This window comes from Phyllostomus hastatus, unplaced genomic scaffold (genome assembly GCF_019186645.2).
Source record: "Phyllostomus hastatus isolate PE091 unplaced genomic scaffold, TTU_PhHast_1.1 phas_scaffold_755, whole genome shotgun sequence".
NCBI lineage: Eukaryota > Metazoa > Chordata > Mammalia > Chiroptera > Phyllostomidae > Phyllostomus > Phyllostomus hastatus.
Window position 1 is genome coordinate 10,277,839 of NW_025334039.1, and position 23,447 is coordinate 10,301,285.

At 36.6% G+C, this 23,447-nt stretch overlaps 1 protein-coding gene across 3 annotated transcripts in view; it reads right to left on the reverse strand.

Annotated features, from left to right (window-relative positions):
• Positions 1 to 332: 332 nt before the first annotated feature.
• NEDD1 (NEDD1 gamma-tubulin ring complex targeting factor) overlaps positions 333 to 23,447 on the reverse strand; it is a 35,541-nt gene continuing 12,426 nt past the window's right edge. For all 3 annotated transcript variants that reach the window (XM_045826684.1, XM_045826683.1, XM_045826685.1), the window contains 10 exons: positions 18,418 to 18,647; positions 16,882 to 17,083; positions 16,313 to 16,502; positions 13,334 to 13,441; positions 11,175 to 11,222; positions 9,710 to 9,912; positions 8,765 to 8,918; positions 7,587 to 7,743; positions 2,063 to 2,129; positions 333 to 1,631 (listed from right to left, as the gene is read on the reverse strand). In XM_045826684.1, coding sequence (XP_045682640.1) covers positions 1,527 to 1,631; positions 2,063 to 2,129; positions 7,587 to 7,743; positions 8,765 to 8,918; positions 9,710 to 9,912; positions 11,175 to 11,222; positions 13,334 to 13,441; positions 16,313 to 16,502; positions 16,882 to 17,083; positions 18,418 to 18,647 — 1,464 coding nt within the window. In that variant the 3' untranslated portion in view covers positions 333 to 1,526. The remainder of the gene's footprint in view (positions 1,632 to 2,062; positions 2,130 to 7,586; positions 7,744 to 8,764; positions 8,919 to 9,709; positions 9,913 to 11,174; positions 11,223 to 13,333; positions 13,442 to 16,312; positions 16,503 to 16,881; positions 17,084 to 18,417; positions 18,648 to 23,447) is intronic.

The following is a 23,447-nucleotide window of genomic DNA, read 5'->3' on the forward strand; positions in this document are numbered from 1 at the left end:
AGTGCATATACAGAAAAAGGCAACAGGGAAATATTAATGAATTTAAATAAAGCATGTAGGCAAAACACACTTATGTTTCCTAAAGCTGCTTGATAATGATATATAAGAAAACTTGTTACAAGTCATAATGCTTTCATAATCTGCCAGGAAAAAGACCACAGTAGCATCACTTAAGCTTCAATACAGATGTATTCTCTGAGCCACACTGGGGAAAAGTAGTATTTGTTTTTATTCCTTGACATAGTTACTAGAACATTTACATTTATTACAAACACCCTTAAAATTTTCCATTGCTTTGGAAAACTATAAAGTTAGTAAGCTAGCTCCATTTCTTTTTTATTTTTTATTTATTTATTTTTTTATTTCAGAAGTCAAAATTGGACAGGAGGACTATATATAAGAGACACTGTTTAAATCTTTGGGACAAGAGGCTACAAGAAGGTACACAAGCCAACCACCTGCCTAATATTATATGACTAGAACTCCAGATCACGTCAGGGAGATGTACATGCTTGTAGATGTGTACATCTACCTACTGTCCAAGATTTACAAATTCTTTTGACAATTATCCTTTCTAAATGTTATCATAAGGTTAATAATATAAAAATATTAAACACAGCACACAAAGAATTAGAAAAAGTTAATGATATAAACCACAAAAAAATCTACACTTCTCATTTGGGGGAAAAATGACAATAATACAGTAATATTTAGTACCTAATATGAAATTTCCACTGATTATAAAGTAAATCATGTTGGTTGAAACTTTAACGTTTAATTTTGCTTGTTATTAATTCATAAGATAAGTAGCAGGTGTGCAGTTCTGGTCAAATCTTTCAAATCCTTAAAAGTTTTCATAGGTAAAGTGAAGCTAGCTTAAAAAAATACCAGTCAAGAGTACAAATTTGTCAGGAGTACAATACAATAACATAAATGCAATACATATAAAGTAGTCTGTGCAATTCAAAATTCCAAAAATTGTCTTATCAAAGTACAAGTAATAAATAGAAGTCATTCTTCTTCAAGTTAACAAAATAATTACTAACCAACCTTGTGTTTTATTAGTCAATTACTTAGAAAAACCAATTGCTATTTTAAAATTATTTTTTCCATAAAAAATAGAGTGCATATCAAACTCTTTAATCATCAAACATCCAAAAAAATTTGGAAGGCAATTGTCAATCAAAAATATATCTGTTTAAAAAAGGTGACTTTAAAACATCCATAACCTATTTTTTATTTGCACAACTTTCTTATGAAAAAGGCCACTTAGTGTCTACCTAAAGCTTTCAGAAAATAAAGATCCTACTGACATTCCTATTAGGCAGATGATACATTGTACAGCTTTTAATATAAAAAATATAAATATTTTTGACAGAGAAAATGAAAGTGGTCAGTATAAAATCCCATCACCCTTTAACTTGAAATTTTTTTCCCAGAGGACGTGAAAACAATACTGATTCCATGTAGTTCTGTGTTGCCAGAAACTTCCCAAATTTCAAAACACTAAGGTATTCTCTCAAATTTCAAAAGTGTGCCCGTAGTCTTTTGTTTTCCTCTCGTAGTCTTTCAATTTCAGCCACTAAACCTTCATTCACTGAGTATCTTTCCAATAAAGAGTGCATTTCATTCTAGAAAAGGACAAAAGTGCTTTTTAAATTATTGACATTTCAAATTTATGCGGCAAGTTTTACATACCGTCAGCTATCATTTCTCTCATGTTCAATTCACTAGCTAAATGACATTCTTCGGACTTAACCACTCTTACTACTTTGTTAATATAAATGCAAGAAACTAGTAAAACTTATATATTTTTAAGGTTTTTATTTGCACATTTGGGAAGCTTTCTGCTTACGTACTAAAAAGAAAAAAGTTGCCTTAACTATCAAAAGTTAAAAAGAAATGTGACTAGTTAAATATTATTTTACTTACTAAATTTCTAAAGATCCCTTTTGCTTTATTGTAGCAACTAGATATAACTAAGTAAAAAATATACCACCTTTTAATGGTTCTGGAGACCCACAACTCTACGCTCACTTAACATAAAATTTGTCATACGTACCAACTGCATATGAAACTGTTTAATCATCTCCACTTGCAAGTTCACAATATCCCTATGACACGCTTCTCTAGGAAAGAATATAAAATACTTGTTAGAACTGTAACAGTGTTACTAATTCTACCTCATTCAAGAAACTGGTTAAGCGTTCTCATTTTTAAAATTATTAGATGTTAACAATTATCATTACAATAATAAAAATACCAATGTATGTAGCACTTATTTACTGAGTGCTGGGCACTGTTTCTCATACTTTAAATGTAAGAATTTGTTTAATCTTTATAATAGGTACAATTATTGCCTCCCTTTTACTAATCAAGTAACTGAGCCACAGAGCAGTTATAACTTATCCAAGGTCACAAAACCTGTAAATAGGAGAGCCAGGACATAAACCCAGGCTATCCACCTCCACTATACTACACTACATTCCTTAATATAGAAATTATCACTAAGGAAAGACACAGGTTTATAATGCAATGAAATACAGATAATTTAGTAGGTTATAACATTTTAACTACTATTGATGTTTGAGCTATTTAAAAAATACTTTCAGTCAAATGGCAAGGGATAACTTGGGTGGTTACAGCATACTCAAATAAAATGCAATTAATTCATGCAAAAATTATGAAGTATAATAATAAAAGAAATAGTCACCCACCATACAAATTATAAGTTAGAACATTACCAAAATCACAGAAGCTTCCTGTATGTTTCTCTCTGATTCCATCCCTTAGCTTCTGGGAGAAGCCTGAGAATGACGACACTACTACTGAATGACGGCACTACTACTCTGATGAATTTTGCTTAAGCAAAGAAATGCTTTAAAACAAAAATTGTGTAACATGGAGTTTTTCTCAATACATTTTTAATTTCCTTGCTTTTGAGCATTACAAAATGGGTACTATATTCTATGTAGCCTTTGAGTAGTATACCTTTAGAAAATAATCCAGTACCACACTTTCAAAATTCATGTTCTATATATCTATAATTTGCTGATTTGCACTGACATATTCATTGTCCTGTCAATTGATATTTGGATTGTTTTCAAGTCTTTATTATTACAATGGTGTTACAAATGATCATTTACATATCTCCCAACACACATGTGCCAATTTCTGTAGATGATAGATAGATAGATAAATAGATAGAACGCATGATCCAGATGTACACTTCCTCAGTTTCACAGAACAATGCACAACCGATTTTCTGAGGTGGCAATATCGATGGACACGCTCATCAGTACAACAGAGTCCCTTTTGCTCTACATTCTCACCAGCAGGTGGTGTCTGATTTTTTCACATTTCCCCATCGAATGGGTGGGAAATGGTGTCACAATGCATTTTTAGTTCTCTGATTAATTCCAGGACTGAGAATCTTTCCTAGGTTAATATATGATTTCTCTTCTGTGAAATGGTGACCCATGCCTTATAGTGATTTCTCTATTGAATGTCTTTTTTCTTATTAATAAGAGTTCTTTGCATAATCTGACCCTTGGTTGGGTATATTGAGTACTGCAGATATTTTTTTGTCCTTTCACTCTGAAATGGGTTTTGGGGATGAGCAGTTCAAATTTACTAAACTAATACTACAGTCAAGTTTACCGATCTATTTATATAGGTAGGATATCTTCCTATAACTTTTCTATCCTGAAGTCATAAATAAATTCTCTTACAGTACCTAAAATTTTACCCGTAACATTTAAACTCTTATTCTATGTGGAATTGATTTTTAACAACATGAAAAAGGGATCCGTACTTATAACATGTCATGACACAACCCATTAACTGTTCCATGTTCTGCACACAGACCTGCCATGTGTCCTGTCACAGATCACAATGTCCATACACGTTTAGGTTTCTTTCTGCCCTAGCTGATTCATTTGCCAATCTGTCACCCTGTGCTAATGATACACTATTTTAATTATAGCTTAATATTTAAGCTTACTCATCTGATAATCAAGTTCCCTTCAACCTTCTCTAGAGTGTCTTGCTTATTCCCAGATCTTTTCTTCTTTCATATCTATTTTGGAACTATCCCAACATCTTCTTCTAAAAAACCCAGTTGGGATTTGATTGGAACTGCATTCAATCTATAGACCAATTTAGAATAACTGACATCTTCACAGTATCTTTGCACTTAGTTCATTGTTAATGCTTTCTAATATATTTTTTAGATGTTTTTCTATAAAGATATTCACCATTTTTGGTTAAATTTATTCCTAATTACCTTACTTTTTCTGTTGCCAACCTAAGGGCATGAAAAATATTTTCTCTTCTACATTTGAATTTGGCAAAAGTTCTATTAAAAACAAATCAAAGGAATCACAGAATCACAAAGATAGTAAGAACTTCTTCTCTTGCAGAGAAGAGAAGTCTGCCAGGTAAGCCCCACATTTCCCACTGCTTTTCCCCTGGGGAATGTGCTGATTCAACGGTGCGGAGAACAGAGGCTGAGCTGAAGCAGCGGCTTGGAGCTGGAGACCGTCTCAGCGAGGGCCATGCGAGTGTGGGACTGCCAGAGCAGCCAAGGTTACCACGTCCCAGCCCTGGAAAGGGGGAGCCTGCAGAAAAGCACACCTGAAACAGCACAATTTCCCCTGGAGACGTCTGCTGATTCTGAAGCAGTGCCTATACTGGGACAGATGACGGGAAACCAAACAGAAAATGGCAGATCCATCCAAACAGCAGAGAAAGTACTTTGGCAGCCTTGTGGTGCTGGGGAAACGAAGGTTAAACTTCACGACCCACTAAGATAACAAGGCCTGGGGAATGCTCCAGACATTCAGCTGACACCGTCAAAGGCGAGAGACTGAACATTAGGAATAAAGGCAGATCAGAGATAAACTAGCACTAAGAAAACCTGAAACCTGCCAAGTACGGATCAGTGATCTGCCTGCCAGAAGAAGTTTAAATCCTGAAAAACAACAGAAATAGACCCACAGACTTCCACTTAGGATGTTATCTCCTCAACCCTAATAAATAAGAACAAGCCAGATAATCCATAAAAATCGTGTTTGTATGCCTCAACCAGAGAGCTGAAGAGCACAAAGAAGCCCAAGTGAACTGCAACCCAGAAAATGAGGATTCCCTTCTACATGAAGAGACCTGTGCTCGTTTTCACCCTCCACGGGGCAGTGCGGGGAGAAAGCCGCCACTCCCAGGGTGAGGAGAACTGGCTGAATTTCTTGAGAGATGTGTAAAGGCGACTGAAGACTGGCACACAGACAGTTCAGAGTGCCCTGGAGTCGCAGCCACACACGATGTCTGCACTCACTCACCCAGTTTTCCCCATGGGCCTTGGCTGAGCGCTTATGTGAAAAATCAGTGCCAGGGCAGGAGGGCTGGGAGAGACCCCCTAAGAAACAGACGCACAAAGGCTGGTGAAGACGTGGCGTACGGGAGAAGGAGAGCAACCCCTCTGAGAAGGCAGCCACACTCCAGAGCTGCAGGAGCAGTGGTGAGAGACAGCCCCTCACTGTGAGGGGAAGCTATTCCACAGCTACTGGGCGGAGCAGGCGCACTTACAGAAGGCCTCTGAGCCTCCTGGGTCCACAGTGAGTCCCAGGAGGCTGTGTCTGGTTGACGGCGGGGGGAGCAGGGGCAGAAGAGCTGACAGAGGCCCCTGCCCACCCCTGCTCCCCAGGCACAGACGGGCAAGCGTGCTGAGAGCTGAAGGCAAGGCAGGGCTCCCTCTCTGTACATGCCCCAGCAGAGCTGCTCGCTTCTGCGCTCCCAGCACTGCTGCGCCCACATATTCTAGTCGGCTGTATCCACACAATTCTACAATTTGGACATTTACATGCACTCCTGAAAAACCACATTCTTTACAAATAGGTACACAGGACTCCATTTTCAAAATGTGGTACACTACAACAGAATATTATTCAGCCTTAAGAAAGGAAATCTTGACTTATTAGACAACATGATAAATCTGAATGATACAATGCTAAGTGAAATAAGCCAGTCAAAGAAGGACCGACATGGCAATGATTCCATATGAGATAACTAAAATAGACTCACGGAAACAGAGAATAGAATTGTGATTGCCAGGGCTGAGGAGAAGGAGAAAGAGAAAGCTGGTATTTGACAATCATAAAATTTCAGTTATGCAAAATGAGTAAGTTCAAGAGATCTGCTCTATAACGTTGTACCTACAATTACCAATATTCAAGCTCTATTAAAACGACAGATCTCATGTTATGTGTTCTTATCACAACAGGAAGGGAGGGAGGAGGGAAATGTCAGAACTCAGGTGAAGAGGATTGGAGCAGACACTCAAAACATATGCAACTTTATAACCAATTAAAAACAATTAAATCCCAATAAAATTACTAGCATAGTTTAAAAAATGAACAATAAAGACTTCACTTTTAAAAAGTGATAAAGGGGAAAAAGGACAGAAGGATTGAGCTCTCAAGCACGGAGGCAATAATAAAACCCCCGAATGGGGGAGCAGTGACAGAAGTCCTCCCTCACACGGAGCACGGAGCCAATGAGGGTGAGAGAAGGGGAACGGAAAGAGATGAACACTGACAGGCGGTTTGCTGCCTTCAGCAGTGCTCATGCACTTTGCTCTGGCTGCCAGTACATGAACAAAATTTGCTCATCATATTGTCATCACAGCCCTCTTTACCGATCACAAATGAATCAACACACATTGAACAAACACACACCACAGCAGGACACACCGTCCTGACCCCAGTTCAACTACAAGGACTTCATGGGCAGACCATTCATTTTTGTATCCTTAGTAACTGCTGCATACACCAGACACAATGTAAATGTCGAAATGACAATTTTTCTTTAAAAAATGTATGTGTTAACATTTAAAATTATTTTTCAAAGTCTTTTTAACATTAAAAATAAACATGCACCAACAAAAACTGTACCTCTTCTCCAACATTCTTGCTCATGATAACCCAGATTGGAGCTAGAATACTAACTATAAGTCAGAAAAAAAAACATAGAAGACTCTAATAACTGAAAAAGCCTCCAAAATATATTGAGATAATAGGTTCTAGAATGCACTCTAACAACGTTCAAAATTCAAAAGACAAGAAGACATGAATAAATCCGTGTAGACATTTTTTAATTAAGTATTACATTATAATGCATTCTATTGGAAAAAATTCAGAATTCTCTCAGAAAATATCTTCTCTACTACATTATTCAACATAGCATACTGGGCAGGGGATCTATAAACACTGTATATAAGAACCTATCTGAGCTTACCAGAATCTGTCCACATTTTGATGATAGAAATAAAAACACCCACAATGGCAGCCCGCCTGCTGGGCTGCCCTGCGAATCATCTGATGATGACCCCAGGTAAATGTGCCTTTCCCTGGCTGAGAGTCAGTATCAGTACATCAAGATCAATAAAACTCATCATGTTTCCTATGGTTTTATGGACACCAGAGCCTGGGTGCAGGTAGAAACCACCAGCATCACTTCTACTTTCAGTTTTAACCTAATAAGAAACAAGCCAGTTACAGCTCGGACAGAAAGAGCAATCTCTCAGTTACTACCTGAAGTCATCCAGCATCTCCTGTATCATGTTCTGAATAAAATGGATTTGGACGGATGTCAATGGTGCATTTGGCCGATTATTTCCAATAGTATCAGCTATTTTTTCTGACAGTGAACTGGCAACTCCAGCAGTGACGGAGGATGCTAACTTTGGATCTGATATGAAAAAAGGAAGAAAAGATTAAGGGTCAATTTAGACTAAAAGACATCAAACATTTCTAAATAAGATCTGGCATGAGAAAACTTGAAAAACTGGTAAACTGGTAAAGAACAGTGTTCCTGTGATATTTAGAAAAATTCACTGTTTGGAATACAAATCTTACAAACTTTCTATGATATTATTTCTAATAGTCATTTATCTCTATATATAAACTGTCAACTGTCTAACGTAGTAACAACATATGACAGAGGGACTGATCTTGAAGAATCTCTGAACCATTCCCTCTTAGAAAAGATGAATGTGACAAGCTGCAGCAGAAACTAGATAAACCGAGACTATTAAAAACAAACAGGAGGAACACAGGAGGAAAGTAGGGCTATAGGCAAAGCCCTGGAGTTCAGGCTAATGCAATCCATCCACAGAAACCTTAAGGTAAAATATAGATATCTATATAAAAGAGTTGCTTCCATTCAAAGAGTTGTTCTATATGGATGACTCTTATAGATGAACCTAATATCCCTTTCAATGTGCTCAGGAACACTACAAACAGGACTTTAATATGAGGAAATACACACTAATATAAAATAATATATTATGTCAACTGTAATTGACAAATTAAAAATAACAAAAAAACAAATAGTTAGGAATAGTATCTTTGCAAATAAATCTTCATTTTAATTTAAAAAGACAATTTTAGGTATGATCCATTTATGATCCATTTCCAAGGGTCCTACACTAAATTCCTATCTGTATCATACCAGATCAAGACACTTATAGAGTACATTAAAAATGAAATTAACACCCAGAGTGTCAAGTAAATGTGGTTATATTAACCACTCATATACATTTTATTATCTTCTAGTATGAAAAGCACACTAGAGAGATGTCATAAATTTTAAACTCCTTAAACATTTAAAATTTTTAGTCTGTGGTCAATCCATTTAGTTATCCTTTCAAGTTAAATGTGGGAGTATTCAACTTAACACTTTCAAACATTAGGAATTTTTATGTACTTACTTAAAGTTGAAGATCCATTGACTGTGGGTTCATATAGTAACTGTGCTTCGTTTTCTTTTTCTGGCTTTTCAAATTTCTCAGGACTTTTTGTTTGGTTAGATGATGGAGAGGTATTTAGATTTCCAGTTTCAGCACCAGGGATCAACTTTGCAAACTTCACATTTAAAATAAACAATTAATATATGCATTCTGGTTGTACCCATATAATCCACATGATTTGTACCAACTTTCTCTTTTTATCCAACAGGTAGGGTCGGGTAAAGGATGAGAAAGAAAGGGATAGAGAAAGCAAAAAAAAAAAAAATGCTAGCACTAGTGGAAAAATAAATCAAGTTTACTAATCCAAAACAATGTCAATGATAGCATAAGAAAGAGGAGTTCCAATGACAACATAAGCATCTGGCTGTTGAGTATCTTTAAAATAATTACCACAGGCAAAAAAAAAAAATCCCCAAATACTAATGTGATATAACTAGACAGAAATATTTGAAAAATAAGTCAAAAGATATTTTTGTACTTCTTGAATTATGGTATCTTTTCAATACCATCCTAAAACTTCAATTTGCTCTAAGACTTGGGATAAATGACTTAACCACCAATTCAGTGCTTTCTGCTGTAATGGAAATAACTTCTAAAAAATTCAGGTATAAAAATATTCTTACACAGACAGCTAAACCAAGATTTTTGTCTTATAAAACAATAGTGTAAGTTTAAGTTTACATCTGCTATTACCTTCATCCTATCCAGAGACACTTCAAAAGTATCCTTTAGTTTCTAACCTGTGACATCAAGTTTGAAGGGTACGTTCCTAGCCAGTCAGTGCACAGCACTGTCCACAGTCAGGACACGTGCAGTGGCAGCTGTCTGCTTCCTAGTGATGAACTTCACCATTGTGCCTGCTAGCGACAACACGCAGTGAGGTCAGTCTCGTTCTCAGGGAGATACCTGTTTGAAGGGGTCTTTGGGTTCCTGTTTCCCCACATATGTTTTCTTAGGCTCAGCTGTCAGATCATGATGTTCATTTTCCTCTTTCCCTGGAGATCCCATGAAGACATTAAGAGGGCTAGAATGCAACACTGAAGTGCCTGAAGCTACTGGATTTTTTCTTGGAGGAAACATGGAGTTCAATTGTGTTAGAAAATCAAGGCCTGAAAAAGAGGAGGAAAAAACTGCATTTGCCTATGATGTTCTCCAATTTTGGATGTTTAATAAAAGCAATTAACATGACAGGTAGGTTAATAGGGTAGAAAGACAAGGGATTTAGATTCTGAAGTCAGGTTCATTTGTCAGCTCTGGCTCTTATTTGAGTGTATTCTTGGGCAAAAATTGTAAAACTTTCTGCTTCCTGATCTGTAAATGTGAATAATGATACACATTTCCTTGAGTGGTAAGACTTAAAAGAGATAGTATATGTAAAATTACTTTAAAAACTACAAAACACAATGAACATTTTAGTTCGTAGTAGTGTTTGAGAATTGAATATTGTTTATTTGTTTCACACCTGTGAGAGATATATATGTATTCCATATATCTTGCATATATAACACACATACATGTATTGCATAACTTACCAATATAGCACATGCATATATATTGCATGTTTTACATATGTAATACATGCATGTGTGTTGCATATCTATATAAAACATGAGATATGTGTACATATAAAATGTACGCACATGCACATATATGCACGTGTTACGCATATAAACACGGGGTATATATTCCGTATCTATAGAAAATCATGCAATTTATATATTGCATATCTATATAAAACATGTGAGCAATAAATATGTATTTATATATAAACATAGTATATATAGTATGCATTTATATTACTATATACTATATTAATATATAGTATTTATATAGTATATATTTAGTATATAAATACAGTATAAATACAGTGTGTGTGTATATATATATATATAGAGAGAGAGAGAGAGAGAGAGAGAGAGAGGGGCAGGCAGCCTCTAAGAAGGTTCCTAATGACCTCTGACATCTGGCATGGATCCACGCCCTCTTGTAACCCTCCCACTTCAAATGAGGGTTGGACCTAGTAACCTGCTTCTAGCAAAGAGAATACAGCAAAGTGGATGTCCCTTTGAAGGTGAGGTTACAAACACACTGTGGCCTCCACCCTGAGTGCCTTCGGCCACAGGAATGAGCTTGGAAGCAGGCCTTAGCCCAGTCAAGCCCCGAGGACCGCAGCCCTGTGGATGCCCTGATTAAAGCGCCAAGAGAGACCGAAGGCCAAAGGCACTGAGCTAAGCTCTGCTCAGATCCTTAACCCACAGTTACGACGATAAACGCTCTTTTAAAATTCAAAATGTTGGGGTAACTTTTACACAGCCATCGATAACACAATTCACTTACAATTTTCATAAAAAGACTTCTCAACAGTTCTTACCATCTCCTTTACCCACAGACTCATCGCCTCCCTTGTTCACCACAGCATCTACAAACAAAATGAGAAAATCAGGTTTAAAAGATAGTGAGAAAGACACCACAGCAATTTAGACTTCCTATTCATCCCTGGAAGAGTTCAGAGACTAATGATTTTATGAAGAAAAATCTGAGTGAAGTTAAAAGCTAGCACTCACATAAACTTCCCTTTTCATCTTTTAGCTTCATGCATAGCAGTAAATAAGAGAAGATAATTCTACTCTACAGTCATTTAATGAGACACCAAAGTATACTAGAAAAAACAGCACAGTTAGGTCCAGAGCTCTGCATTCAGTTCTGCCTATACCACTTAATCGCTTCGTGGCCTTGGACAAACCTTCACCACAACTGAGCTTCAGTTTCTGCATCTACGTAAGGGGCACAATGCCCTGACCATCTCACAAGATTGTTTAGAGAATCAACCTACATAACGTAAAAATATTTTGTAAGCAATACAATGCTATAAAAACATAAGGTCTTATTTGACATTGAACTTATTAATATTGAAATTTCAATGGCAGAAATTTCAGTACTGCAGTATTATTAATTTACTAATTAACAACCCAAAATTGCTTAATGGATTAATAGAAAAATGGTCAAATTCCCCAGAAATTCAAATGGCCAATAAAGTGATTATCACACATAACCATATTAGTGGACTATCATCCATCCAACCATGTACCTGCGGGTGTGTGCAGTAACTGCACACAACACATACACTTTCAGAAGTTAGTAGTTCTCCTGTTCTCCCCTAACAAAAGCAGAAGTGCTCTAATTTAAAAGGTGACGAAACTGAGGCAAAACAGATTAAGCCTTTTACTAGTAGAGCTGCGTCCTGGAGATTAAAACACAAATCTCCTGACAACGAAACCAGTACTATATTTAGTATCCACGTTTTCTTCTCATTAATAACATAAAGCTCTAAGAAATGAAGGGCATATGGCTAATCATATTTTTAAAGCTAGCTAAAGTAATTAAAGAGGAATTTCTACGCTTTATTCATTTCTCTAGAAAACCATGAGAGAGGATTTCATTTATAACTCAAAACCCCCCAAAAGCCCCGTCCTACATTCTTCAATTCCAGAGTTGACTAGCAAGGGTTCTCATGACTTCAGAACCTGTTCTCCGCTCCAGCCCAAGCCCCTTCCCTTCCTTCATCTGCATCCTCTCTACTCTTGATGCGGGTCTGACCTCTCTTCATCTTGAAAGAAAGGGATCCTTCCCTCTTTCATTAGGTGGAAGGAAGATAAAAGAATCTGACCTGCAATTGAAATATTTGCAGGCAGAAGACAATAATTCCATACAATCATATTTGTATCAATTCTTTCTGATTATGAAATTGATTGCAGAAAATTTGGAAAATAGACAATTTTGAAATTAAAAAATTATAGAAGATCATAAACACATGTAACAATTTAAATGTCCTGCTACCGCTGACATTTAAGTTCACTCCAGTTTTTAACTATTATATATGAACAGTAAACATGCAAATCTTTGTGGGTAAATTTTGTGGATAAATTCTTTTAATTAATTTCAATTCCTTAACAATTAAGGAGTAAAATTCTTTTAATTAATTTCAATTCCTTCACAGTTAAGGAGTAATTACATTTACACAGCCCTAAAATTATTTCAGCCCTTTGAAGGCAACCACGAGGCTCATGTGGCCCCCGGTGAAAATGAGTTTGACACCCCTGGTATAAAAGATGAGGCAAAGTATCGCCCAGCCGTATTTCTCCATGAAAACATATAATAAATACCAATTAAATACTAATAATTACAGAAGCAATTTTTTTTAGTTAGAAAGATACCTTTTACCTATCAATATCCCAGATTTTACAGATTTACTTAAAAGTAAATACAAGATTGCTTATGGAGACCAAACTGCCCTTGAAAAATTTCTGTGGAAATTAAAGTGCTAACTTGGAAGCTTTTTGCAAACTTCCAATGTGAAAATTACCAGCATCTATTCTGGAGTGACAACATTTAAAATATGAGGGATTGAGAAAATCGGCAAACTATCATGACCACAGTTAAACTGTGGCTATTACCCACAGCTTTCAGTCAGAATAAAGACGTAGTGACTACCAGCAAGAGAAGGCGATCCTGCAATCTGAAGAAACTTACCGTCTCTGATAGGTGAGAACATGTCACCCAAACTACTTGCTCTACTGTCGTCAAAACTGGAGCAATCTTGGCTTTTTCCACTGTCTGTGTTGATGCTTCGAGGCAAACCTTATAGGAATTAGAAATAAAAATGTCTTATTATACCTAAATAAATTTATCAGCAGAAACTAGGTTTTAAAAATATAAAACTGAAAGCAACAAATGAACAAAGAAATAAAAACTCAGAGGCACAGACAACAGTACAGTGGCTACCAGAGGGAAGGGGCTGGAGGAGGGGGTAGGGCAGTCAAGGGCAAAGCCACTCAAATACCCGGTGACAGAGGAAGATACAACTTTGTGTGGTTAACACACAATGCAACATACAGATGATGCATCGTAATACTGTGCACTTGAAACCATATAATCTTACTAAGCAATGTCAGCCCAGTAAATTTAATTTAAAAAATAATTTAAACAGGATAAATATATGATTTTGTCAATAAGCAGATAAAAATGTATTACCATATTACTGGTAACAGTACAACTGTGAGTGTTAGGGGAAAGAGCAGAACTTAATAACAGCTCAGGAAACCATCATTTTCATGGGATAAAGTGCTACCCCAAAATCAAATAACTTATTTACTGATACAACACCACCTTATTGTAGCCATTTTGATTGGAATTTTCCTAAAATAATGTAAATACTTTGCTTTCGTCTTAAACAAAATATTCTGAACATGGTTTTGTTACTGACGGACTCGCTCGTAGGATTATCTACAAATGGCAGTCATAAAAAAGTCTGTAAGGCCCAGGGAGCACAATGCCCAACAGAGCAGGACTCAAGTTACGTCAGCCTTTCCCCAGCTTGCAGTGGGTGGGTGTTTCTCCCTCTTCTGTCTTCCCTTCACTGGCAGCAGGAGCTGTTCACTTTGCCCTCAGCATTTTCAACCTCAGATGACTTCACTAATGTCACAATAGTTGAAGAAGAGGAAAGAAAGCAGAATACCAAATTCAGAGAGAACAGCACAGTAGTCACCAATAAAGGGGCAGGCTGTTTCCTACTGAAAATAAACACTGGCAACAAGTCTGCAGAGGTTGTTTTCCATAACTAAGTCAGACCCCTCCAGTGGGAGCAGCATGAACTTTTTTCCCCAAACTTTGGATTTATCTTACAAGTAGCTTAAAATAATAATAGTAATGATGATGACTGTGGTGACAGTATTATTAGTCACACCATAATTACTGAGTGCCCACCATGTAGCAGGCACCCTTGGTACATTTTCTCTGATTTCACAATAACCCTAAAAGTTAAGTATTACCTGTGGAAGAGAAAAAAGAGACAAAGTCATCCTGGTAAGAAGTGATAGACCTGAGACTTAAACCTAATACACTCTCGGTGTTTCTGAGGGGGGGAAAGTGTGTGTGTGTGTGTGTGTGTGTGTGTGTGTGTGTGTGTGTGTGTGTATCTGAGAGAGAGAAAATCTGGCAGCAAATATGGCAAACTTATAAAATGGTCAATCTTCTACACAGTGGAGCTCAGGAGTTCTTTGTAATATTATTGAAACTTTTCTGTAAGCTTGCCATCATTTCAAATAAAACAAACAAAATTTCTAAATATAGGTGCAGAGCAAACTTCCGTTTTACCAGAAACTTTGCTAATCGGTGGTGTTGTTAATCAGTGACCCTGAAGGCCCAGGTCTTTCATTGCCTAATTAATGCTGTCGTCGTTACACACGAGCCTTCTCATTAAAAACTAAATGAATAAACCAGCTTCAGAAAATTTATAGGAAATGAGAAAATCTCATTTTGTTTAATTTTTCAAAATTATGCATAAAATCAATAATAAAATAAATTTTGAAAATAATGGCAATTTTCACATAGTTATTTCAACATTTTTGGCAAACGTTACTCAAAGTTATTTTCAAAAAGAATTTCTTCTCTTAAGTAGATAGCAATAGCATTTATTTCTAGGAGTTTTTAAATAAAGACCTAATTATTTTTCTACATAATATATATAATATTTATGTAAGTATGATGTAGTTATTCACAGAAAATTTATACTTACTACCTTTAAAAACAACTATTCCACACTATGAACACAAATTAAAGTTTTGCTAATACTTGGAAACAGTAAATTCAGATTGAAAAGGCACCAACAAATATATTTGTCCAAGTCAAAGTACTTGTCCTAAAAATTAAAAGACATGGATGCATACCTCCATTTCTAATGAGAATATTTTGAAAACATACTGGCATATACACCACATAGACTTTTAAAATTATCTGTTGCAAGTGGACACTTCAGCATATTTCTCAAAATAAAAACCAGAAGGTTTTCAGGAACTCAGGAAATACGTTCTCTATTGCAGGCAGAGAATGTATTCTACAGTAAGCATGGGGAAGGTCATCATCATGTTATACCTTCACAATGTCTAAATGAATTCTTCTTTAAGAAATGTTTCATCAATATGATTATAGAGTAGAAAAACTTATTTACAATTGCAAAATTTTCATTTATTTTTATTTAACAAACTAGTACGCTGCTTAATATGTGCTGGGCACTATTTAATACTTAAACACATTCATTTCATCACTTGACTTATTTTTTATTCTGAAATATGACATAAAAGGAGCCATTAATAGCTTTCAAAAAAAATAATATCATGACATCATCCAAGTTTCATTCCGTACTGGTTAATCTGAAGACACAATGGAAAGTCATCCAGTCTGGGAGTATTAAGAATGAAAAATTTCTGAGTTGACATTATTCCATTTTTTAAGATACTTTTTAAAACAGAAGTTCAGCTAAATAGACTGTTTTCCATTACTTTTTTAAGAAATATACAGCTAAAGTTAAAATTTTCACTTCTTCAGTGGTATCTACTAATACTTCTACCTAAATACTCAAGTGAACGTGAGTTCCAGGTTCCTGAAGAATGTGTAACCATACACATCGGGGTTCGGGGCGCGCTCCAGCCACTACACGTCGGCAGCACTCACCGGCTCTCTCCTGGGCAGCGCCGGCTGCTTTCCCCGCAGCGGTTGTCATGGGCTGCGGCAGCACCGCGGCAACGGAAGCGGCTTCTCTGGCACCTCCAGAACTCTGCACCCCACTGCTGGCAGCGCTCACGGGCACGGTCCGCTTGTTCACAGCCGAGGGCTTATTTGAACAGCCCTTACTTAAACCTGACTAAAATGTAATGGAATATTGAAAAGGTCAGGTTTCTAATGCTTTCTACTCTTATTAATATTTTATCAATTCCCTATTAGATTAAAAATATGTATATGTTTTTCCTTACAAATTTTAAGCTTGCTGATGAATCTGCAAGTTTCCCTCTGAACACAAAAGCCTTTTAAAATATGAAGAGGGAAACATGAGAATTAAGTGTGAAATTAATAGTTTTAAAACCAAGTATCAAATGACTCTGTATTAAAATTATATTAAATACTTTAATATAAAAATGATTATGAAGCAAAACTGCACCGTGTTTGATTGACAACATAAAATTTCCATATTCTGAGCTAGATTTATTCAGTAAAATCAAAAATTCAAAGAGAAAATATTTTACCTTAGAAAGAGCAGTGGAGTACTGAAATATTATACATTGCACAGATGTCTTGTGAGCACTGATGGTTTTAGCGGGTGATTTCAACATCCTTAAATCGTACTGATAGATCTTCCCGCGGGAGGATCCAATGGCCAGAGTGGCTCCATCCGGCGTGAAATCTACTGCCGTCAGAGGAGCGTCAGCTACTAGGGTTTTCACGAGCCTTTGGAAAGAAAGGAGGACAAGTGCATGAGCGTGCACAGGTACACAAGCTCTTGTGACACACGAATAACTGTAGGCCAAAACCAAACTTGCTTAGAATTTGGCAAACAACATACACATCCCAAATATCTACATACAGCAGAAATTGAGAATTACGGGCTTTGAGATGTTTCCAGTGCAATGGCATTTAAAGGAACTGAACACTCAATCCTACTTTTCTATTCCCTCCTAATAGGTACACCTTACATCTTCTAGAAGTGGTCCCTAATTCTTTGAGGAATTACTGCAATGAGTGTGACAGAATTCCTGGGTGCTGCTCAACAAAAAAAGGACTCTAGCCACAGAATTAAGGAGGCTCCCAGGATCCCCTTTCCATTTATTGACCTGCTTAAGCCTCAAGAGGACGGTGCACGACCTTCCACAGGGGAGCAGCTGGTACTCTGCTCTTAGCTGTGCATCTCCTGACCGAACGGCTAACAGAACCCATGTGGCGTGATCCTTGGCGGATATCGAAGTATGAATACTGATCTGCCAAAGCTGAGCTCTTTGTTGGAGTGTCTGGTATACGAAAGAAACGGCTTACCGACTCAGTTCTCTTAGTTCAAAAAAAGAGTAAAAAAAAGTAAAAAAAGAATGTGACATAAGTAATAGTACACTTTAATAAGGGCTACAGGATCTTTAGATATTGTTTGGTATCTAAAATACACCTACAGCATTCTTGCAGCTTTTTTTTTTTTTAAAGCTAACCAAGAATCCTTATAGCCCAAAGTAGACAGTCGACCCAGAAACTTAGATTATGGGCCCTTTAGCTCTAGATCAGCGGTTCTCAACTGGAGGGGGTTAGGATGTCACAACAGGGCACGTGCTACAGGCATCTCGTGGGGTAGAGGCCAGGGATGCTGCTGAACATCCCTCAGCGCCCAGGACAGCCCTTCACAACCAGGAATTATCCAGCCCAAAATGTTAGTATCAATAATTTAGACATCCTGCTTTAGATACGGAATTAATTGTACAGCAAATTAACCATAATGCTTTAAAAAGGTACCCATTTAGTCGTATTTTGAAAAAGAATAATATGCATGAGTGCTAAAATAAAAATGTGAAATAATTAACAGGCTACCCTTCAACGTTCATGGTCCAGAAGTACTCTAAAGACTACCCACGCCTCATCTATTTCCTTCTGCAAGGGGAGAAAAAGAGAAAAATCTACTTCACCAGACATCAAGTACACAAATTTTAGAGCTCCTGATCATTAATCAGAGGTCTATACAAATCACAAATACATCTGCTAATGAGATAATTAATTGTTACCAAGTTAAGAAATGTCACACTTACTTCTTACTTGAAGTGTCATAGAGAATGATTCTTTTATCCAAGCCTACGGTTACAAACAACAATTCATTGACCGGAGAAAAGCAGATGCCGGAGGCTGGAGCTTTATGTGTACCGTCGAAGTTATGGTAGGGACTCTGATTATTCACATCCCAGAGAGTTACTACTCCATTATCCGAAACACTTCCCAGTAGCGATTTCTTAAATAAGGAGTACTTCAAGTGCCGAATAGGCTATAAAAATAAGAATCAATTTTATGTAATTGCAAGCATTCATAAAAACATTTTATTTAAACTCTATAAATGATGACCAACCACAAACACAACATTCACACCGGATCCAGGACTTCTCTGTTTATAGGGGAACAGGTTTCAATCATGACACCATAAAATCATTTACTGGGCTATATAAGATGACCCTAAGACATACCAATATTCTAGCCATTGAATGTCTGTCATGATTTTACTAAGTTGGAGTAAAGCTACCTCCATCTCCTCTCTTTTTCCAGAGGAAAAACATAATACAAGGAGATTAATGACATCGCTTCATCAAGGTTAGAACATCCCCCACAAATAAAAGGCCCAGTCACAACCAAAACACAAATAAGTACAAAAAAAGCAGTATCTGCATTTTATATACATTCTGTATATTTGAATCTGAGCATCGGCTGTGCTGGCAATCCAACACCTGAAGCATAATAAAAAATTCACTAAACCCCACAGGAGGAACTGGAGGAACTGTCAATACTCCAGACTGGGGATGGATATACCCATGCTTCAAAAGCATCAGCCCGAGGGCAAGGCGAGCTTTTAACCACCTGTCCCCTCGGGCAGTAGAAATACCTCATTCTCTTTCTAGAGTTTGATCCAGCTGAACCAAATCAAAATCCAGTGTGAGTAAACAGGTCCTGGATTGACACTAATTGAATTTTATCTACTTTTACTGAAATGTTGCTTTCAAACTTACACTCATATTTACTGTGCTAAGAATTAAGTATTTTACGCCCGGCTGTCATAGCTCAGTGGATTGAGCACGGGCTAGGAATCAAAGTATCCCAGGTTCGATTCCCAGCCAGGGTACCTGCCTGGGTTGCAGGCCATAACCCCCAGCAACCGCACATTGATGTTTCTTTCTCTCTCTCCCTCTCTCTCTCCCTCTCTCTCTCCCTCTCCCTCTCCCTCTCTCCCCTCTCTCCCCCCCCCTCTCCCTCTCCCTCTCTCTCCCTCTCTCCCCCTCTCTCTCTCTCTCTCTCTCTCTCTCTCTCCCCCTCTCCCTCCCTTCTCTCTCTAAAAATAAATAAATAAAATCTTAAAAAATGTTAAAAAAAGTATACACTTAAAAATAAAAAAAATTTAAAAAAAGAATTAAGTATTTTATATTTAAGCTAATTTTTCCCTGTGAAGGAACAGCAATGTAAGTGTAGAAATTAAGTACAAGCCACCAGAGGGGGAAACTGGTTGTAAGACACCTCCAGAAAGTCCTGAGTCAAGCAGCGAGCAAGTTCTGTAGGCAGGTGTAAGCTTTACACGTTACCCCAGATCAAACTGGCACAGAACAAAAGTCAAAACTGAGTTACTGTTTGCTCCATCTACTTTAATCTTTCAAACTCCAAAAGGATTTGAAACCACTGGATTTTAGATATTAAAAGTCATACTCTACTTACTTCTAAAATGTTTCAAGATAATATGTATTAGCCCTCAACAACAACAAAAACATTTAGGAAAAACATAAAATAAAATCTATCTAAGGAAACAAAAAGGAGTACTTGTTACCAGACACACAGGGTAAGATACGGTAATTACTATGGTTACCTACTAAATTTGGCTCATTTTCATACGGCTAAAGTACAAAGAGAAAATGTTGGTATATATTTTCCATCTCTGTTGAGGAAAAGTATACCCATATGAATGGACAAATCTTTCCTCTGGTCCACACTCAAGAAAAAATAAACTACATGGACCTTAAGTATGAAAGACACAGAGCTCTTGGTGAATTATAATGTGTATAGTCATATATCAACCTATCAAAACACAAGGCAAAACAATGAATTTGAATTAAATGTACAGGAAAAACTTAATAAAACCCCCAAACACAAAACTACACCACACACACAAAAAAAAGACTTCAATAGATTTTTAAAGCTCATGTTCAATCTCTTAGCCACAGCATCAATTTGCTAAAATATCCTTAAGATATGCTCATCCATTATCTGCCTACATATACAAGGCTCAGGGAAATTACTGCTTTTACAAAATAAAACTTTAGGAATAGTTAAAAAACACAGTTCTTGATTAAGTCAAAACCTAAATTCCACATATTGCTTCAAATTCTGTGGACTTATATGGCAACCTATTAAAAAAAAAAGACTAGAGATAACCATAAATCTCGTCCTCAGATTAACCTGGGTTCAAGTGGAAGTTCGTCCAAACACCCTATGATTTGGATAAATCACTGCATCTCCAAGCCTCAGTGTTTTCATCTACGAAACAGAAAACACTCACTTGCCTCTAAAGGTTATTTTGAGGATTAAGTAGCATTTCTGCCCGGACCCAGGTACACAATACGGATCCCAACTGTTCTCACAGGCCCGTGACTCCCGTGTTCATTGCTGTCCACGTAACCAGATAATCATCTGTCACACACCTGTCTTAGAAGACCCTTAAGCAACCACACCGATTCCTTTAAATGCCTCCCCTGGATCTCTCTGATAACAGATATTCATTTCTGAACTTTCTACGTCCAATAAATCATCATCTCTTTAGAATATCATTAAGAGAATACTAAATAACCCTGGATAAACAAAGTATTAATCTACTAAATTATATTTAAAATAAGTATTCATTAATTTTAGTATCAGCAGTGCTTACTAAGCCTTTATCTTGTTCCATATGCAAGCTATTTCCAAGAAAAATATTGCCAAGAAGCTTATGAAAATCCTAATATTTTAAGCAGCAATGTTATTTTTTCTTACAATTCATTATGTAAGAATGTGCGTGCTTGCAGAAGGCAGCGGTTGTTTCTAAATATAAAAAATACATCACTTACTGTGATTTGGGGTTGGCAAAATTTTTCTTAAAGGGACAGACAGTACATATTTCACACTGTTGTAATGCAAAAACATTTATAAACAATATATAAATGAGCATGGCTGTGTTTCAATAAAACTTTATTTACAAAAATAAAGCCATCCCATGGGTCATAGTTTGCTCATCCCTACTATAAATATTTGAAAGAGTAAAACAAAACAAAACAAAAAACAAAAACAAACAAAAAACCCATCCATAATCCCACAACCTAGAGAAAAACTGTTTTAACATGTTAAAGGATATTTTTTAAATCTACATAATCAATAAAACAGATCCATTTTTCAACAGCTTGAAATAAGGCCACAATCTGAAAAGGCAACACAGGTTACCCTATTTGTGCACGTAAGTTGCTGAACTTGCCAAACAGCGACAGGCAATTACAATCTAAGAGGTCTGTCATCAGCCCTGGCAGCTCTGCAGAGGCGGTGCGGCTCTTTCCCCGGCAGAAATGCCCTGCGATGCACATGAAACTACCAGCTTCAGTTCAGCTCATACACTTCAAAGTGAGATTCTAAATATACTCAGGCAATCTCATTTCCAATACACACTTCAGTGAAATGCAGATTCAGTAAAACTTCATTATTTTTCTCATTTTTGCTAAGAAATCAATTTGATAATTTTAAAAGATTTCAAATTGGTTGTTCATATAAACAGAAACAGAAATTTTTTAATTTAATCGTTACATGTGCCCTACCTACCCTAGTTTCTTTTCAGTAACACACTATCTATGGTAAAACTAAACAACAGAGAAATTGAGTTGATTAATGGTGTATTTGAATTATGTCAATTTTTGAACAGACCTGAAATTTTTATGAAAGTTATTTAAATTTAAGAAATCAATATTTAACCATGGCTGGTGTGACTCAGTGACTTGAGTGCCAGCCTGCAAATCAAAGGTCACTGGTTCGATTCCCACTCTAGGGCACATGCCTGGGTTGTGGGCCAGGTCCCCAGTAGGGGGCGTGCGAGAGGCAACCACGCATTGATGTTTCTCTTCCTCTCTTTCTCCCTACCTTCCCCTCTCTAAAAAATTAATTAATTAAATCTTAAAAAAAGAAATAAATATGTAATATATTTGAAATCTTAAAATTATTTTTAATGGTGCAGTATTCAAAGTCCCACACACCAACACTACGTTCAGGTGTACCTTTCCAATCTTTTCTCGCATTGGCCATATATAAATCACCATGTGATTTCCTCCATATAAAATATCCCTCTCCCAAAGTTCTGCATTAGCCTATAAGAATGTCTGTAATCTCTAAACATATTCAGGCATTCACGTGAGGATCTTTTCCGCATGAGGCACAAAACTGGACAACCACTGAGGACAAAGAAAACAATACTCAGTTCCAACTAGAGTGTGGACATGCAAGAGTTAACCCCAGTACAAGTCAGAATCAAGTGACTGGCAAAGAGGCCTGTTTACACTGCAGTAAAAATAAAACACACATCAATTAGGCCTTATACCTGGCTGAAATGCCCCCTTCTTTAATTCCCCTTATTTTATTCCCAATCAGATAACTTTCTCTCACTGTTCTGAATCACCATAAGGTTGTTTTATATCAATCACCCATATTCTCATTTATATGCACATCTCTTTTATTTATTCCCCAATACATAGGACCTTGAGCAAAGATATTTTTTCTATACATTTTCAATATCCATTAAATTTGTTAAACACAATATATACTATTAAATAATGATTTTAAAAATTGCTTTTCAAAAGTGAGGTGCTCTCATCTTTTATCTAGCAATAATTATGGCCAGAGTGATTATAATAAGGAAAGATCAAAGAAGCTGTACCTCACTGGAAATTTCTGTGGAGAATTTCATGGAAGTTAGCCAAAAATTAGATTTCTTGAGAAACTAAATGTATTCTTTTAAGAATTTCATAGACTAATTTTTATAAAGAAAAAAATGTAGCTAATTTTCCTTTAAAGTTTCCCC